The 19,851-nt window shown below is 42.8% G+C and overlaps 1 protein-coding gene across 1 annotated transcript in view; it reads right to left on the reverse strand.

Annotated features, from left to right (window-relative positions):
- The window catches only part of dnah5l (dynein, axonemal, heavy chain 5 like), a 450,024-nt gene that overhangs the window by 192,214 nt on the left and 237,959 nt on the right, over positions 1–19,851 (reverse strand). The window contains exons 53-57 of the mRNA XM_085987988.1: positions 13,169–13,375; positions 12,391–12,633; positions 11,524–11,678; positions 9,919–10,583; positions 7,716–7,996 (exon numbers count right to left, since the gene is read on the reverse strand). Coding sequence (XP_085844114.1) covers positions 7,716–7,996; positions 9,919–10,583; positions 11,524–11,678; positions 12,391–12,633; positions 13,169–13,375 — 1,551 coding nt within the window. The remainder of the gene's footprint in view (positions 1–7,715; positions 7,997–9,918; positions 10,584–11,523; positions 11,679–12,390; positions 12,634–13,168; positions 13,376–19,851) is intronic.

Here is a 19,851-nt window from a genome sequence, read left to right on the forward strand (position 1 = left end):
CAGATCTGCATACACGTGCAATGTGTCCCATCTTTCCGCATTGCCTGCATGCTTTGTCCTTGAACCAGCAGTCCTTCTGGTCATGGGTGGATCTGCCACAGTGATAACATCTCTCGAAACCCCGTGTCATTTCATGGGTGCTGAAGTCCTGTGGCTTTTGCTGTATCTCTGCAGCTCCTCTTGCTGCTGCTTCGTATGATACAGCCACACTGAAAGCCTTGTCCAGTGTCAAATCTTTCTCAGAAAGTAGTCTTTTCTGTGTTCCTTCGCTTAGGAGACCACAGACGAATTTGTCTCGTAGAGAATCTGCCAGTCCTGCCCCGAATTGGCAGTGCTTTGACAGCTTTCGTAATTCGGTGAGGTAATCAGCGTTACTTTCATTCTTGTGCTGATTCCTCCTGAAGAATTTGAATCGTTCTGCTATCAGCAGCAGTGTTGGGTTTAAGTGCTCCTGTAAGGTATCAACAATCTCCTTAAAATTCTTGTCCATCGGTTTGGCTGGAGTGATCAAGTTTCGTAACAGCCCGTATGTCCTTGCGCCCATCAGATTTAGAAGTACCAATGCCTTTTTATCATCCGCTACTTCATTCGCCTTGCAATATACCTCCACTCTTTCCACATATGTGGTCCAATCTTCTATATCACTATCGAAAGCAGTAATATTGCCAGTCTTTGGCATCTTGAAAATCTAAAATGGCGCTTCCCGCGCTTTTCTTTCTTCCCCGCCGAGTTAAGATGGCGCCTCCCGCGCTTTTCCGCCACTGCCGCTGCTGCCAATGCTGTTGCTGGCGATTAATTAATTAATTTTTTTTTTTTTTTTTAATGGCGACACACTATGTTCTTTGTGCCTCCCCAATCGCTGCTGCCAATGCTGTTCTCCGCGGTTCCCGTTGCGACCTGCAGCTTTTCGCGGTATTTCTATTTTTTTAATATTTCGCTTCAATAGTTTCTCCGTTACTTGGAGAACCGTTCCCGTCGTGGAGCGGACCCTCTGGGACTTTCCCCTCCCTCTGTTCGGTCCGAACGCCGACCTGCTTTGCAGCACCGGCCGCGCCCTGAGTGCTCCACCCTCTCGCTCTCTTTGCTTCTGCTTCCCGACTCGCTGCCCAGCCCCGTTGCAGAGCCACCCGATCGAGCTCTAGCCCGCCGCAGCCCAGGAAGGATCAGTGCACTACCTGCCACCAGCCCGTTTAGCTGGGGAAACTATAGACTGGAGACCAAGCCTGGCCCTCGTTTTCGAGTTTCTTCGAGTTATTTTTTTTTTCTTGCTTCTGGCTTTGACCTTCGTCTGAGGAATCGATCCCCTTGAGGTGCTGCCGAATTGCAGGTAAGTTCGTTTCTAACTCGTCGCCACTGTTAGACCCAAAATAACAGTAAACCTTCAAATACATTTTTTTTTAAATCACACTTTTTAAATAAACTATAAATGACATTAAATAACTATTTTAAACAATAATTTAAATTTTTGAAAAAAATAATTTTATAAAAAAACGGGGCTAAAAATAAACTTACCTTGCTTTAAAGTATTTAAAAATAATAAACCGGTGGAAAAAATGTTTTAATTTTAATGAATTGACCACTTACCTTTTAAAATGCAGGCCTTACGCCTGGTTTTTACATTTCTAAAATCTAAAGACTTACCCTCACGGAAAAACCTGTAAAAAAACATAAGTTCAAAGCGCACGCGCAGACTCCCGCGTGCACGCGTTCGACCTCTGAACCCCTTTGTTCAGAGGAATGGAAGTGCCAGTTTCCCGCGCATGCGCAGTGCATGCAAGAAACCGGCACTTCCATCGGGTCCACGTGTGAGTACCCCGTGCGTATTCACGCGTTGGGACCCGAATTTCTGGGCCATTATTCTGCCTTTAAACTATTCAATACAATGCAAAAGGAATCTGGGTGTGTTTACAAGCAAAAGGGATTTTATCAAAATGCACTACAGCTCATAGAATCATAAAGTTATACAGCACAGAAAGAGGCCCTTCGGCCCATCATGTCCGCGCCAGCCATCAAGCCCCGTCTATTCTAATCCCATTTTCCAGCACTTGGTCCGTAGCCTTGTATGCTATGGCGTTTCAAGTGCTCATCTAAATGTTTCTTGAATGTTGTGAGGGTTCCTGCCTCTACCATCCTTTCAGGCAGTGAGTTCCAGATTCCAACCACCCTCTGGGTGATCATACCTCCTACATTCATATCTAAATCATTAATGTACACTACAAACAGTAAAGGACCCAGCACTGATCCCTGCGGTACACCACTGGACACAGGCTTCCAGTCACAAAAACAACCTTCGACCATCACCCTCTGCCTCCTGCCACTAAACCAATTTTGGATCCAATGTGCCAAGTTGCCCTGGATCCCATGGGCTCTTACTTTTTTGACCAGTCTCCCATGCGGGACTTTGTCAAAAGCCTTACTGAAGTCCATATAGACCACATCAACTGCACTACCCTCATCCACACACCTAGTCACCCCCTCGAAAAATTCAATCAAATTGGTCAGACATGATCTCCTCCTGACAAAGCCATGCTGACTATCCTTGATTAATCCTTGCCTCTCCAAGTGGAGACTAATTCTGTCCCTCAGAATTTTTTCCAATAATTTCCCTACCACTGATGTTAGGCTCACTGGCCTGTAATTCCCTGGTTTATCCCTACTACCCTTCTTGAATAATGGTACTACGTTAGCTGTTCTCCAGTCCTCTGGCACCTCCCCTGTGGCCAGAGAGGTTCTGAAAATGTGTGTCAGAGCCCCTGCAATCTCCTCCCTTGCCTCACACAGCAGCCTGGAATACATCTCGTCTGGGCCTGGGGATTTATCCACTTTTAAGCCCGTTAAAACCGTTAGTACCTCCTCCCTCTCAATACTAATTTGCTCAAGTATATCACAATCCCCCTGCCTGATTTCTATGCCTACATCGTCCTTCTCCATAGTGAACACAGATGCAAAATATTCATTTAAAACCTCACCTACATCTTCCAGCTCTACACACAGATTGCCACTTTGGTCCCTAATGGGTCCTACTCTTTCCCTGGTTATCCTCTTGCCCTTAATATACTTATAAAACACCTTGGGATTTTCCTTTATTTTGTCCGCCAGTGTTTTTTCATGCCCCCTCTTCGCTCTCCTAATTTCTTTTTTAAGTTCCCCCTGCACTTTCTATACTCCTCTAGGGCTTCCATTGTTTTTAGTCCTTTGTATCTGCCAAAAGTCTCCCTTTTTTCCTAATCCATTCTCGTATATCCCTTGACATCCAGGGTTCCCTGGGCTTGTTGGTCCCACCCTTGACCTTTACAGGAACATGTTGCTGTTGTACTCTCTCTATTTCCTTTCTGAAAGACTCCCAGTGCTCTGATGTGGATTTTCCTACAAGTAGCTGATCCCAGTCCACTTTGGCCAGATCCTGCCATATCATATTCAAATCAGCCTTCCCCCAATTTAGAACCTTTATTTCCAGTCCATCTTTGTCCTTTTCCATGACTACCTAAAATCTCACCAAATTATGGTCACTGTCACCAAAATGCTCTCCTACTGACACTTCTACCACTTGCCCAGCTACATTCCCTAGAATTAGGTCCAGTACCACCCCCTCTCTTGTAGGACTTTCTACATGCTGGCTCAAAGAGCTCTCCTGGATGCATTTTAAGAATTCCGCACCCTCTAAGTCTTTCACACTCTATCCCAGTTAATATTGGGGGAGTTGAAATCCCCTACTATTATTACCCTATTATTTCTACACTTCTCTGAGATTTGCCTACATATCTGTTCCTCTATCTCCCCCTGACTGTTTGGGGGCCTATAGTACACTCCCAGCAAAGTGCTTGCCCCCTTTTTGTTTTTAACTTCTACCCATATGGCCTCATTAGAGGAACCTGCTAAGATATCATCCCTCCTTACAGCAGTTATTGACTCCTTGATTAATATTGCGACACCCCCTCCTCTTTTACACCCCCCTCTGTCTCGTCTGAAGATTCTATACCCTGGAATATTGAGCTGCCAGTCCTGCCCCTCCCTCAACCATGTCTCTGTGATAGCAACAATATCATACTCCCATGTGTTTATCAACACCTTCAATTCATCTACCTTACTCGCAAGACTCCTTGCATTAAAATAAATGCCATCCAGCCTTGCCATGCTCCCTTGTGCCGTTACATATTTGCTCTGCCTTCCAGGCTGACTTGTTTTTTCCTCTATATTTGGCTGTGCATCACCTCCTACTATAGCTCCACTCTGTATCCCATCCCCCTGCCAACTTAGTTTAACCACCCCCCCAACAGTACTAGCAAACCTCCCCGCAAGGATGTTCGTCCCGTTCCGGTTCAGATGCAACACGTCCGACTTGTACAGGTCCCACCTTCCCCAGAGGCAGACCCAGTGATCCAGGAAACTAAAGCCCTCCCTCCTGCACCAACTCTTTAGCCACGCATTCATCTGCTCTATCCTCCTATTCCTATACTCACTAGCACGTGGCACCGGGAGTAATCCAGAGATTACAACCTTTGAGGTCCTGCTTTTTAATCTGCTACCTAGCTCCCTAAATTCTTGTTGCAGGACCTCATCCCTCTTTCTACCCATGTCGTTGGTACCAGTGTGAACCATGACCTCTGACTGTTCGCTCTCCCCTTCAGAATGCCCTGCAGCCGTTCAGTGACATCCTTGACCCTGGCACCAGGGAGGCAACATACCATCCTGGTATGACGCATCAGTGTGTGGTATCATTCTATATGTTACTGCCACTGAGGCCAACTGTGTCCTGTAAAGAAAAGGCAAAGCTGCTCCCAATAGTACTGTTAGTTGTAAGGTAGTTGAGATAAAATATTTCTTTATGTTCATGTACCCGGCAGAAATGATATATGCTTATTTTAACAATTGCTTGTTCCTGTCACATACCCTTAGATAACATTCTCTATTCTCCTTTCACATTTCACGCAACATCAATGTTATTCACAGACTACAGGTTGATCCTCATTAAGTCCATACTCATCTGAAAACTTTATTAGGAAAGTGAAAATGCTTTATGCATTGTTGCTTAACAAAATCCTATCATGTGTGATACTAGGACCTGTCAATTAATGCCAAATGAGCCACTTGTCCTAATTAATAAAATACAGTCTGAACCTAAAATTATAGGAACTTTAACCAGCCAGAAAAATATACAGTTCATAAAAGTTATTCTACTCCTTCCCTCTGCTATACTTTGTGTGTTCCCCATATATTTCTGTGCACTCAGTTGTACATGTGCATATGAATAAATCATCCAAAATACAAGGAGAAGGTTGTAGTTACAGTAAAATTCTGGCAATGATCTAGGAATTCTAAATACAAAATAGTTTGAATATTTTGTGTGATTTATTAAGTCCTTATTGACATTGAATTACTCTTCCCACCCCAAACACACACAAATCGTAACAGGCTCCCATCAAAAGCAATAAATGGTGCACTAAGATAACTCCTTTAATAGTAGCTGGATAAATATCTGGGGACAAGAAAAGGGACATAAACTATTACCATCCTTTTTCACCCCAAAGAAAAAAGGTTAAGTATCAAGATCAACGGCATTAACATATTGTGGCTATTGAAATAGGATAATTTAGGGTAGAGGATTGGAAAAAAAATAATTGGCCAGAATTTTCCGTACCTTGGCGGGTCCGGGGTGGACGGTGTCCATGGCAGGTCCCGACCCCACTGCTAGCTCCATCCCACTGTACAAAATGAACTTACCTCAATGGGGACTATTAAGCCAGCCCAGCACGTTACCCGGCCCAATGAGATGGAGCGGGTCTGGTGACATCATTCATGATGCGTTTTAAGCCAGGATTCTTAAAGGGATCCTGGCCACATTAAATTTTAAGTTCAATCTAACATAGTGGGTGTTGAATACTTACTGTACAATAATATAATAAAAGTAATATATGAGTGGCAAAGAAATATTTAAATAAAATTATTATGTAATATGACTCCATCTACAAATACGATCAAGAACATAATTTAAAAAGTACATTAATTGGGCAGTTATTGGTGCTTTAGTCATAAATCTACAGACATTTGTATCAGTAACTGGTACAAATAAAAGATGTGTGTGTATAGGTAATACATAAAATTAAGCAGATTTTAAATGTAATTGTAAAGGCGTAGATTTACAATCTTATGCAAGTTCAGCAGAACAGCTGCAGAATCCCTGACAAACAATGTAAGTGGTGCTTATAAGTGGTGTTCTTAGGATTTCTGCAGCTCTTCCGCTAAAGTTAACAATGGACAAGTGAGAGAACCTCTGCAGAAATTCACCCTAAAGTCTCAGAATGAAAAATTGAATTAGTCATATTCAGGGACTGAAAGCAAATTGAACCAGTGGAATGAGTGATGAAAATGAAATTGTTACAGTGGATGACTTGATTTAATCTTTAACTGGACAATCACAGTATACTGTGAGAAAAATCTGACCAGAAACAACACAAAAATGTATTTAAATGGTGTATATCACTTTTTATAGTGCAGATTAATTCACTGCAATTACTAATACGATAGCAAATGTTGGGGAGACCAAACGCAGATTGGGTGACCGCTTTGCGGAACAGCTCCGTTCAGTCCGTAAGGGTGACCCCGAGCTTCCGGTCGCCTGTCATTTCAATTCACCGCTCCATTCCCACTCAGACCTCACCGTCTGCTGCCTCTTGCATTGTTCCACGGAAGCTCAGCGTAAACTCGAGGAACAGCACCTCATCTTCTGATTAGGCACTTTACAGCCTTCCGGGCTCAATATCGAGTTCAACAACTTCAGATCATAACCTCAGCCCCTATTATATTTTTATATTTTTTATCCACACTTTTGGTTTGTGACTTTTCCTTTTTTTTCTCGCTCTCCCACATGGCAGCTGTCTTTCACTCTGCCAGTGCATTTCACACTTCATTTAGAGCCATTGTCTGTTTCTTTACCTGTCCTATTACTATCTCGTCTCACCTTGAATATCTCTTAATGTCTCTTCTTTCATCCCCTCCCCCATTTCCCAGCCCCTAAACTGCCTTTTGTTTCATTTCCTGCCTTTTCTCTCAGTTCTGTAGAAGGGTTTTGACCCGAAACGTTAACTTTGTTTCTCTTTCCACGGATGTTGCCTGGCCTGCTGAGTTTTTCCAGCATTTTCTGTTGTTATCACTGCAATTACTGTTCAGTTGGAAGGCAATATTAACATTTACCAGTAGCTTTTCAAGTAGATCAGAATCTCCATCAATCTGTTAGCTGATGTAATCAACATGTTTTTATTTTGGTTCGTTTTCCATGCTGTCAAGTAATCAGCTGGAGCAATGGCCACGGAACTCACGCCTCAGGTTGACAGACGTGGTTCCCGAGCAGTGTGAATCCTGTGGTCATGCAGGGAAATTTAAAAAGTAGGGGGAAAAAGGCTCTTTAGTGCCTGTAAAGTACCTCATAATGATTTCAATTGGGTCCCCTGCCGCTGTAGGTCAGGTCGGCTCCACGCTGACAGATGCGCCTGGGGGAAAGGCGTATGGGAGCGAGTTGACAAAAGAAACAACTTTCCCACTCGACCCCCCCACCGATCATGCTCGCTACTACCACAGAAAATTCAGCCCATTCTCTAACGTATTCAGTAAGTAGCTATTTAAATCTTAAGCTTTCCAGTTCAGAAGTCACAAAGCACACGGGTATTTTGCCTATTTTTGTCTGAAATGCATTTATATACAGTTGTTAGGATACAAACCTGTAAAGCTGCTTCAGCTTCTTCTAACGCAGGCTTAGCTGCTTCCAGCTTTGTTTCGGCTATAGCTTTGTCTGCTGCAATTTCGTCTACAATGACCTGAGCTTTGTCTTTCACTTTTTGAACCTGCGTTTTAACAATTTCAGCAGCCTGGGCCTTTAAAGTCACATCCTGCAGAACTTCATCGGCTTTTTTTGAGGCAACTGCCAAATCTTTTTCCTTAATCACGAGTTCCTTGGACAGTTCATTTACTGACACCTCAGCTTCCATTAGCTTTGCCAGACCTGGATAGAAGGGGGGCAAACATTTAAGAGGAAACAAGTACTACTTTTACTTAAATAAAATGACAACCAACTCAAAACATTAAAAGAAAATAATACTTCTTTAAGACCTAAATTGACAAGGTATATGTTAAGGTGTTAGGAAGCAGCATAATGGGTTTCTTGGGAAAAAGCTATCGTGCAGTTACTTCATTCTTTTTTAAGTTATTTTTATTTTTCAGGTAATGCACAGAACTATAAAAGACTATGTTAGCACTGTAACTATGACATGGGGTCCTATATTCTCTTTGGACAGTAACTGTGCATTGACCATATTGAGTTACTGAGCTGTATCATGAAGTAAAAGGACTCAAAAGGTAAAATGTTGAAACTTTCACAAGAGTGGCATGCATTCATTATCATTTTTGTAATATTATATTGGCTGGATTAAGTATTTGGCTGAATGAAAAATTATCCCACAATATGTGGAATGAAAACAGGTAAATATATATGCCCCCAAATTTTGATTAATTTTGCATTGCATTCATGTCAGTTTGGCTCAGTTGGTAGCAATCTCACTTCTGAGTCAGAATGATGTGGGTTCAAACCCCATTCCAGGAGTTGAGAACATAATCTAGTCTGACCCTTAAAGTGGAGTTCATCTTTCGATTAGGCACTCTACAGCCCTTGGACTCAACATAGAGTTCAACAATTTCAGATCATAACCTCGGCCCCTATCACATATATATATATATTTTCTTTTTTTATCCACGCTTTTTGTTTGGCCCTTTTTTTCTTCCCTCCCACATGGCAGCTGTCCTTCATTCTGCCAGCGCAATTCACACCTCATCTTCAGCCATCCTTTGTTCCTTAACCTGTCCCATTACCACCTCCTCTTGCCTTGAATATCTCTTAATGTCTCTCGATGTCTCTTAATCTCTCCTTCTTTCTATCCTATCACTGACCTTCCCTTTTGTTCTTTCATTCCCCCCCCCCTTTCCCCAGCCCCTAAACTTGCTTTCCATTTCCTGCTTTTTTCCAGTTCTGACAAAAGGTCTTCGACCTGAAACGTTAACTCTGTTTCTCTCTCCACGGATGCTGCCTGGCCTGCTGAGTTTTTCCAGTGTTTAGTGAAACAGCGATTTACTTGTACTTCTTGCAATTTAATATACTGTATTCACTGCTCACGATGCGGTCTCCTCTACACTGGGGAGACCAAACGCAGATTGGGTGACCGCTTTGCGGAACACCTCCGTTCAGTCCGTAAGGGTGACCCTGAGCTTCCGGTCTCCTGTCACTTTAATTCTCCGCTTCATTCCCACTCTGATCTCTCTGTCCTCGGTCTATTACATTGTTCCAATGAAGCTCAATGTAAGCTCGAGGAACAGCACCTCATCTTTCGATTCGGCACTTTACAGTCTTCTGGACTCAACATCGAGTTCAACAATTTCAGACAATAACCCCTGCCCCCATTTTTCATGCTGCATTATTTTGCCATTCCCATTTGCAACATTTTATCTTTCCTGCCTCTTACATAAGCACAGTATGTTCTTTCAATTCCTTCCTCCCCTCCTAACCACCACCCACCACCCCCCCCCGTCTCTGCACCTGCTTAATATCTGTTACATCTCCAGCTTTTTCCAGTTCTGATGAAGGGTCCCAGACCTGAATCGTTAACTCTGTTTCTCTCTCCATGGATGCTGCCTGGCCTGCTGAGTATTTCCAGCATTTTCTGTTGTTATTTCAGTTTTCTTAATATGCCTGTTACAGTTTAATTAATGACTGAATAGCTGAACCAATTCAGGCTCTCCATATCAGTTTTCTGAATATTAAAAAAAATACAAGTAACTAAACCCCAGCTACACAGATGAATGCCAGAATTGTCTATTTGTAGATAATTACAGGATATGAGCATTGACACACTAATTAAATAGATAAATCTGCACCTGTCTTCATTCTGCTGGACAGCATTTCCACATGAGCAAACTTCTCTCCATAGATAGTTTTGTAGCCTCCAATAAAAGATAAGTAAGACTTGGGAGTCACATAGGTCTGACGTCTGAATCGGTCAAAGTATTCAACACATTTCTCTGCCACAGTATCTTGAAATGTTCCCATAGTGTTCACAACACTCTGCTTAACTTGTGGTGTGCACTCAATTCTATATGAAGCTAAGAAATGTTGAGCGACTGCAACAAGAGCATCTTTGGGCCAACGTTGAAACCAGTCCATAGTGCAACCAGAGATCAGACCTGGAAATTTCAATGCACGATTACGGAATTTCTCTCCAACAGGAGAAAAGCAAAGAATCACATGCAGATTGCTACGCACTCGTGAAAGGAAGTAATCATAGAGATTTTCAACAGTTGGTGGTCGTCTTGGATATTCGTTTTTCATTACTGGGATTAAGTCTTGGGTAATTTCATCAATTTCATCTCGAGCAAAGAGGTTTGAGACCTCACCTGAGGCTAGAACATTGTTCATGTATTCCAAGAAGGACTCATCTCTTATTTCATTGTCAGTAAATATGAATGCCACACCCATTCCTTTTTGTCCAGCTGTACGGTACAAAATCTTCAGATCATCGATTAGATTACCTATATTGTAAGTTCTAAAACATAAATACGATATTTAAATAATGTAAATTTTACACAGTAACTATAGTTACCGTAAAGAATGTCCCAAGGTACTTCACAGATATGCGTATGGAAAACAGACACCAAATGAGGGAGAGGTTACGAGAGGTGACTGAAGACTTGGTCAAAGGTTAGAGAAGATTTTTAAAGAAGGAGAGGTAGATGGAGAGGTTTACAGAGGGAACTGCAGAAAGCAAGACCAAGGCAGCTAAAGGCTCCAGACACCTATTCTGCTTCCATCTGATATGTTTAAATAAATTATATGATCAAGGATGGAGGGATATAGAGAGGGAATATACATTTGAGGTCAGTGATTTATAGAAAATATGTAAGCAAGTGGAAGCAGCTGTAAAATTCAAGGGTTGCCACAGATATGGCGGGGCAGTTAGGGCAGCTGTGACATGAGTGGTTTGTTTTGTGGAGACTTCCAGTCCCTGACTTGCATTCTATTTATAGAACAGATGTGATGCATCTATATGTAGGTATAGAGTGCTTATTTAGATTTCTAAATGTTTTTGTTTAGGTTTCTTTTGTAATTTTCAGTTGTATTTATTGTTCTGGCTGCACTGATATTGTTCTTCATTTTCAATGCAGAATGATGTGGCCTCAGCATCAATAAATCTCAGCAAGTTTGTTGGTTGAAATTCAACATGGCTTTATCACCTTCTCTATTTTAAATCAGACTGAACCAACTTCAAAAGAAATACAACACACCCTCCAGCATGCACATATACACACATACTTGTGAAACCATTCTGCAACTACAGGTATTTACATCCATTATCTGATATAGAGACAAAAATAGACAGAGGTAGAATCTGCCCCTGCATCCACTTTGCCATAAGTGAAGTAATAAAAAAGAGGTAATGTTACAAAGCTAGTGGATTAATAATAAGTAGTGCAAAACGCTTTTACCTTGTGAGTATAATCTGAAAGCTTCGATATCCTGCAATATAAGAAGCCAGTCTAGTGAGGCTCTGTTTTCCAGATCCACCAACTCCTACCAGCAAAGCATTTCCTTGTGGAGTCCGAATGATACGGGATATCTTCACCAAATGTATCATGGCATCCTTTCAACAACAAAGAATTACATTTGCAAACTAGAATAAAACAAATTTACTATTTATGCAGCCAATAAATTAAGAGCCATATCTCAAATACTAATCCAGTACATGATGGTACCAATATAATATTGCCAGGTTTTATTTGGCAAATAGTACATTTTTATAGCAAGTTAATAGATTGGTACAGGCATAAATACTCGCAACTCAGAGGAAAACTGTAAATCCCAGAAATCTGAAAGTGCTGGAAAAATACAGAAGCCCCATCAGTATCTGAAAAGAGCAATGACAGAGTAACATGTCTGCTATAGAGCCTACAAAGCTCATTTGTATAGTACTCCATTTAGCTCCAGAAAGCTTCAACCCCACTGACTCCCCTGTGAACGTGTGTTTAAGCTTCACCGGCAGCACAACGATGGAACCGGCAGTTTAGCTTAAAAGGAAGAACAAGGACAATAGAATATTAAATCCTTATAGGCATCACAGAAAATGTGCCAGTAGCAGCAGGGTTGTTAATCAGCTATCAGTTTAACAACTGTTAAGTCTAGGACATTCAAGGATTAAAATTTAATGGAAACCTATTAGCTTTATCACTGATTGCAAAGATATAAATAGTTCCAACCAAATAATAGTATTGTTATTGATTCTCAGTCTCTAGTCCTTGATTATATCAGGCATCCACAATTTGCATTACTGGAGGCAATACAATTTAAGCCTGTACCTTGAAAAACACCAAATCCATCTTTGCACCTCTGATGGCTTCATTGTACTGCTGCATATATAGTTGAAGGCGTTCAGCCAACTGGTCAAATGATGGAATTAGCTCATAAACTTTAGGAGCTTCCAATTCCACATCATCCGGCTCATCTCCTGTGGCCTCTGGAGCATCACGCAAGAAATCGACAAAGAATGCTTCTTGCTGAATATTTGCTAAAATAGCATCACCGTGATCCTCTGAAGCAGCCTATATGAAAACAGGATACAATTAGTAGTAGTATTGATGACAAAAATGGGCGAGAAATTAAAATTGCGCCCAAAAGGAGCTCTGTGCATGAGTCCATGCCGGCCTGAGGCCTGAACCAAATTTGACTTTGGGCCTTAATACGAACGCTTCTTGATCTCATATTTGGGGCAAAGATTTTCTTCAAATAGCAAATATTAGTTATTCAAAATCATTGAAATGGCCAGTAAACAAAAAAAGGAAGATAAGAAACAGAAATAACTTTTAAAAAGTAAATGCAGCATGTTGTAAGGGCAGAAATCAATTTTTTAGCATCAAGCAATATTTACATTTTATACTTCTAAACTTGGTAAACATCCCCGTAGACCCCCATTTTAATCCTCTCAGATACACCACAAATTTTGACAGACATGATCCTACACTAATAAAGAACTTATCTAAAATGGCACCTTTATCACAGAATTCTTGTATGGCCTCCTAATATTATCTCTTCAAAAACCCTGTTTGAATAAGAGAGAGAGAAAAAATATTGCCTAACCTTCCTCACTGTGCCCTCAAACCAGTCTTTGTCCTGCTGGTTGGTAAATCTATCTGCAATAACACGAGTACATTCATGCTGTAAGAGTGATACCAACACATCCGGAGACTGGCAAACTTCAGATGTGACTGTTAGGACTCCCTGCCAAATACGGCTAAGATCACGGAGGTTAAAAATATAATGGAATTTGGCTGGAGTGGGCAGCATCTGTAAAACAAAATTTGAAAAAAAATACACAGGAAAAGAAGATTAAATTAGAAAATGACAGAAAACTGAAAATACACAATGAGAACAGTGAACTCTCTAATCTGTTTCATCATTGAAGATCTGCTAACTCACAGGCAGTAATATGTGCCCTTTCTTAGCATGCTTTTCCTCCGGCCAGCATCGCCTTTTCCTCAGGGTGCATTTTCATCTTAATCGTAAATCTCCTCCTGAAGTTTTACATATTGCCCACCTATATATATCACCCAATCAAAGAATAAACAGATGAGGCACTGTAGAGAAAGATATTATGGAGTACGCTCCGAGTTTGCACTGGTGACAGGAAACCCAGTGCACTGACGATGCTAACTGCAAAATCACATGCAGTTTGCCTGCTACTTTCCAATATGTCTTGGGGACAGGTGAAATTCCCTGCTGCCAGCATAAACTCAGGTCAGTGTACCGAATTTGCAACACTCCCGATTTTCCAGCTATGCTGACCTTCACGACTGATTCTTTGATCTGCAGTCCCATTACCTAAGTGTTAGGTAATATAAAAGTAATAATTCTACTTTGAATGGGGGAAGGTTGGGTGTAGTGGAACAGCAGAGGGATTTTGGAATTCAGGCTCGCAAGACATTAAAAGCACCATCTCAAGTGGATAAGGCAGTACAGCACAGATTCACAAGGATGCTGCTTGGTATGAGAAATTACACATATAAAGAAAGACTTGAAAAATTGGGTCTGTTTTTGTTAGAACAGTGGAGATTAAAGAGTGATTTGATTGAGGTGCTTAAAATTATGGTAGTTAGAAACAAAGGGGTAGAATTTCCACTTTGGGAGGAATTGGAAAATTGTGGCCAACATGCGCTTAAAATTGCACTGGTAAGGTTACAGTTCAATTTCCACAAAAATTCATTAGCATAATCACAAATGTAAAATCTTCCATGAACCGGATTAATACAACATAATGGTTTCTTTTTTCTTCTTTCCATGAAAAGCATTCCTTGCTGTATTTAAGAGTGGTAACCTGGTGCAGTTTTATGGGAAGAGGTGAGAAGAAGGGTTAGAAGAAGAGGTAGCAGAAGAGGAAGAAGAAAAACAGGAAGAAAAAGAGGAAGAAGAGGAAGAAAACACCACCATTCGATTTCACACTCCCAGCCACCAGTTCCTCAAGGTCGACCAGCAAGGCCATTTGCAGTGTCCCCCAATGAAAGTCTGCAGCCTTCCACCAGCCATGCTGTAGCCACTGTGGTAGCACCGCGTGACATCAGTAAGATAGGCAAAGGCACACACAAGACAGTCACTAAGAGAATGCATAAGGGTGATGAGTTGATCTCTTGATTTATTTTTTATTCGTTCCTGGGATGTGGACGTCACTGGCAAGGCCAGCATTTATTGCCCACCCTTAATTGCCCTTGAGAAGGTGGTGGTGAGCCACCTTCTTGAACCGCTGCAGTCCTTGTGGTGAAGGTACTCCCACAGTGCTGTTAGGGAGGGAGTTCCAGGATATTGACCAAGCAACGATGAATGGCAATATATTTCCAAGTAAGGAAGGTGTGTGACTTGGAGGGGAACTTGGAGGTGATGGCGTTTCCATGCGCCTGCAGCCCTTGTTTTTCTAGGTGGTTGAGGTCGCAGGTTTGGGAGGTGCTGCTGAAGAAACCTTGGCGAGTTGCTGCAGTGCATCTTGTAGATGGTACACACTGCAGCCATGGTGCACCAGTGGTGGAGGGAGTGAATGTTTAAGGTGGTGGATGGGGTGCCAATCAAGCGGGCTGCTTTGTCCTGGATGGTGTCGAGCTTCTTGAGTGTTGTTAGAGCTGCACTCATCCAGGCAAGTGGAGAGTATTCCATCACACTCCTGACTTGTGCCTTGTAGATGGTGGAAAGGCTTTGGGGAGTCAGGAGGTGAGACACTCACTGCAGAATACCCAGCCTCTGGCCCACTCTTGTAGCCACAGTATTTATGTGGGTGGTCCAGTTAAGTTTCTGGTCAATGGTGACCCCCTAGGATAGTGATGGTGGGGGATTCAGTGATGGTAATGCTATTGAATGTCAAGGGGCAGTGGTAAGACTCTCGCCTGTTGAAGATAGTCATTGCCTGGCACTTGTGTGGCGTGAATGTTACCTGCCACTTATCAGCCCAAGCCTGAATGTCATCCAGGCCTTGCTGCATGCGGGCACGGAATGCTTCATTATCTGAGGAGTTGCGAATGGAACTGAACACTGTGCAATCATCAGCGAACATCCCCACTTCTGACCTTATGATGGAGGGAAGGTCATTGATGAAGCAGCTGAGGATGGTTGGGCCTAGGACACTGCCCTGAGGAACTCCTGCAGCGATGTCCTGGGCTGGGAAGATTGACCTCTAACAACCACAACCATCTTCCTTTGTGCTACATATGACTCCAGCCAGTGAGAGTTTTCCCCGATTCCCATTGTCTTCAATTTTACTAGGGCTCCTTGATGCCATACTCGGTCAAATGCTTCCTTGATGTCAAGGGCAGTCACTCTCACCTCACCTCTGGAATTCAGCTTTTTTGTCCACGGTTGGACCAAGGCTGTAATGAGGTCTGGAGCCGAGTTGTCTTGGCGGAACCCAATCTGAGCATCGATGAGTAGGTTATTGGTCAGTAAGTGCCGCTTGATAGCACTGTCGACGACACGTTCCATCACTTTGCTGATGATTGAGAGTAGACTGATGGGACGGTAATTGGCCAGATTAGATTTGTCCTGCTTTTTGTGGATGGGACATATCATATTGGATAGATAGATGTATAAAGTTGGATTGGAAAGTTTGCTTTGTGGTGGCTTTTAGTTCAGCATTGTGGCCAAAAGGACGCTGTGATGGTCAGTAACAGAGGGAAGGTAAGGTGTGGGACAAATGTTAAAAGAGGAATTGGTGTTATGGTCAACTGGGACCGCACGTGGATGATTCCATCCCAGATATTTCGCCAGGAAGGGGCTGTCTGGGTTGCATCCTTCCTTCTGCTTCTGCCTCTTTTGTGTCCGCCTCTTCTCTCTGCATGCGAATGCTGTAAAGCAGAAAATGCTGGAAATACTCAGCAGGTGAGGCACCATCTCAACCCGAGACGTGAACTCTGTTTTGCTCTCCACAGATGCTGCCTGACCTGCTAAGTATTTCCAGTATTTTCTGTTTTCTCAGAGGCCTTACTTTATCATCCAAGGCCTTGCAAGCGCGCCCAGCAGCAATGCCTGCGCTCCCTGCACACTTAAAAAACTTTTAACATGTATTGCACCAAACCACTGCTTCAATAAAATAAAAAAAATCCAGTCCAAAAGCTGAAATGGAAACTTACTTGAAAGATGTGTGTGTCCCTTTAAAAAGTGCTGACAGTGTCTCTGTCAGTCTGCTGCATGCTTGCTTTTCAGAGCGAGCTTAGGACTCAGCACTAAACTCAGCGCTAAGGTCGAAGTTCGCAGAGTGTGACATTAAGTCGGCGTTGCATGCTCTCTATATTTGCATCTCCAGGGCCGCATCAATGGTAGGGAAATTATTGGAAAAAATTCTGAGGGACAAAATTAGTCTCCACTTGGAGAGGCAAGGATTAATCAAGGATAGTCAGCATGGCTTTGTCAGGGAGAGATCATGTCTAACCAATTTGATTGAATTTTTCGAGGGGGTGACTAGGCGTGTGGATGAGGGTAGTGCATTTGATGTACTCTACATGGACTTCAGTAAGGCTTTTGACAAAGTCCCGCATGGGAGACTGGTCAAGAAGGTAAGAGCCCATGGGATCCAGGGCAATTTGGCACATTGGATCCAAAATTGGCTTAATGGCAGGAGACAGAGGGTGATGGTCGAAGGTTGTTTTTGTGACTGGAAGCCTGTGTCCAGTGGTGTACCGCAGGGATCGGTGCTGGGTCCCTTGCTGTTTGTAGTGTACATTAATGATTTAGATATGAATGTAGGCGGTATGATCAGTAAGTTCGCAGATGACACGAAAATTGGTGGAGTGGTAAATAGCGAGGTGGGAAGCCTCAGGCTACAGGATGATATAGATGGGTTGGTCAGAAGGGCAGAACAGTGGCAAATGGAATTTAACCCTGAAAAGTGTGAGGTCATGCATTTTGGGAGGACTAACAAGGCAAGGGAATACACAATGAATGGTAGGACCCTATGAAGGACAGAGGATCAGAGGGACCTTGGTGTGCATGTACATAGATCCCTGAAGGCAGCAGGACAGGTAGATAAGGTGGTTAAGAAGGCATATGGATACTTGCCTTCATTAGCTGAGGCATAGAATATAAGAGCAGGGAGTTTATGATGGAGCTGTACTAAACACTAGTTAGGCCACAGCTGGAATACTATGTGCAGGTCTGTTCGCCACACTATAGGAAGGATGTGATTGCACTGGAGAGGGTGCAGAGGAGATTCACCAGGATGTTACCTGGGCTGGTGCGTTTCAGCTATGAAGAGAGACTGGACAGGCTGGGGTTGTTTTCCTTAGAGCAGAGAAGGCTGAGGGGTGACCTGATTGAGGTGTACAAAATTATAAGAACATAAGAACATAAGAAATAGGAGCAGCAGTAGGCCAATCGGCCCCTCGAGCCTGCTCCGCCATTCAATAAGATCATGGCTGATCTGATCCTAACCGCCAATCCACTATCACAGAACCATCTCCTGAATCTAACAGAATTAGACACATGAAATAGGAGCAGGATCAGGCTACACGGCCCCTGGGCCCGCTCCGCTACCCACAGGGCCATGACCGATCCGAACCTAGACTCATGTCCAAATTCCTGCCCGCTCCCCATAACCCTTAACTCCCTTTACTTCTAGGAAACTGTCTATTTCTGTTTTAAATTTATGTAATGATGTAGCTTCTACAGCTTTTTGGGGCAGCATATTCCATGGACCTACCACCCTCTGAGTGAAGTAGTTCCTCCTCATCTCAGTTTTGAAAGAGCAGCCCCTTATTCTAAGACTATGCCCCCTAGTTCTAGTTTCACCCATCATCGGGAACATCCTCCCCACATCCACCCGATCCAACCCCTTCACAATCTTATATGTTTCAATAAGATCGCCTCTCATTCTTCTGAACTCCAATGAGTAGAGTCCCAATCTACTCAACCTCTCCTCATATGTCCATCCCCTCATCCCCGGGATTAACCGAGTGAACCTTCTTTGTACTGACTCGAGAGCAAGTATGTCCTTTCTTAAGTATGGACACCAAAACTGTACGCAGTATTCCAGGGGCGGTCTCACCAATACCTTGTACAACTGAAGCAATACCTCCCTATTTTTATACTCTATCCCCCTAGCAATGAAAGCCAACATTCCATTGGCCTCCTTAATCACTTGCTGCACCTGCATACTAACCTTTTGAGTTTCGTGCACCAGGACCCCCAGATCCCTTTGTACTTCAGTACTTTCCAGTTTCTTGCCATTAAGATAATAACTTGCTCTACGATTTTTCCTGCCAAAGTGCATAACCTCACACTTTCCAGTATTGTATTCCATCTGCCAAATCTCTGCCCACTTACTTAGCCTGTCTATGTCCCCTTGCAGATTTTTTATGTCCTCCTCACTCACTACTTTCCCTCCCATCTTAGTATCATCCGCAAACTTTGATATGTTACACTCGGTCCCCTCCTCCAAATCATTAATATAGATTGTAAAGAGTTGGAGACCCAGCACTGACCCCTGCGGAACACCACTAGTTACTGATTGCCAGTCTGAGAATGAACCATTTATCCCAACTCTCTGCCTTCTGTTAGATAGCCAATCCTCTATCCATGCCAGAATGTTACCCCCAATCCCGTGATTTTTTATCTTAAGCAATAATCTTTTGTGTGGCACCTTGTCAAATGCCTTTTGGAAGTCTAAATACACTACGTCCACTGGTTCCCCTTTATCCACCCTATATGTTACTTCCTCAAAGAACTCCAGCAAATTTGTCAAACATGACTTCCCCTTCATAAAACCATGCTGACTTTGTCCCATTAAATTATGATTATCCAAATGTCCTGTTACTGTCTCCTTAATAATGGACTCCAAAATTTTACCTACCACAGATGTTAGGCTAACCGGTCTATAGTTTCCAGCCTTCTGTCTACTGCCCTTTTTAAATAAGGGTATTACATTAACAGTTTTCCAGTCTGCCGGGACCTTTGCCGAGTCCAGGGAGTTTTGGAAAATTATTACCAATGCATCCACAATCCCTACCGCCACTTCCCTCAAGACCCTAGGATGTAAGCCATCAGGTCCAGGTGATTTATCCGCCTTGAGTCCCATTATTTTACCGAGTACCACTTCCTTAGTGATTTTGATCGTGTTTAGCTCCTCCCCCCTTTAGCCCCCTGTTTGTCCAGTGTTGGGATATTCTTAGTGTCTTCTACTGTAAAGACTGATACAAAATATTCATTCAGTGTTTTTGCCATCTCCATATTTCCCACCATTAATTTCCCGGTCTCATCCTCTAAGGGACCAACATTTACTTTAGCCACCCTTT

This window comes from Somniosus microcephalus, chromosome 5, assembly GCF_052327205.1.
Source record: "Somniosus microcephalus isolate GS21.2 chromosome 5, FLI_Smic_1.0, whole genome shotgun sequence".
NCBI lineage: Eukaryota > Metazoa > Chordata > Chondrichthyes > Squaliformes > Somniosidae > Somniosus > Somniosus microcephalus.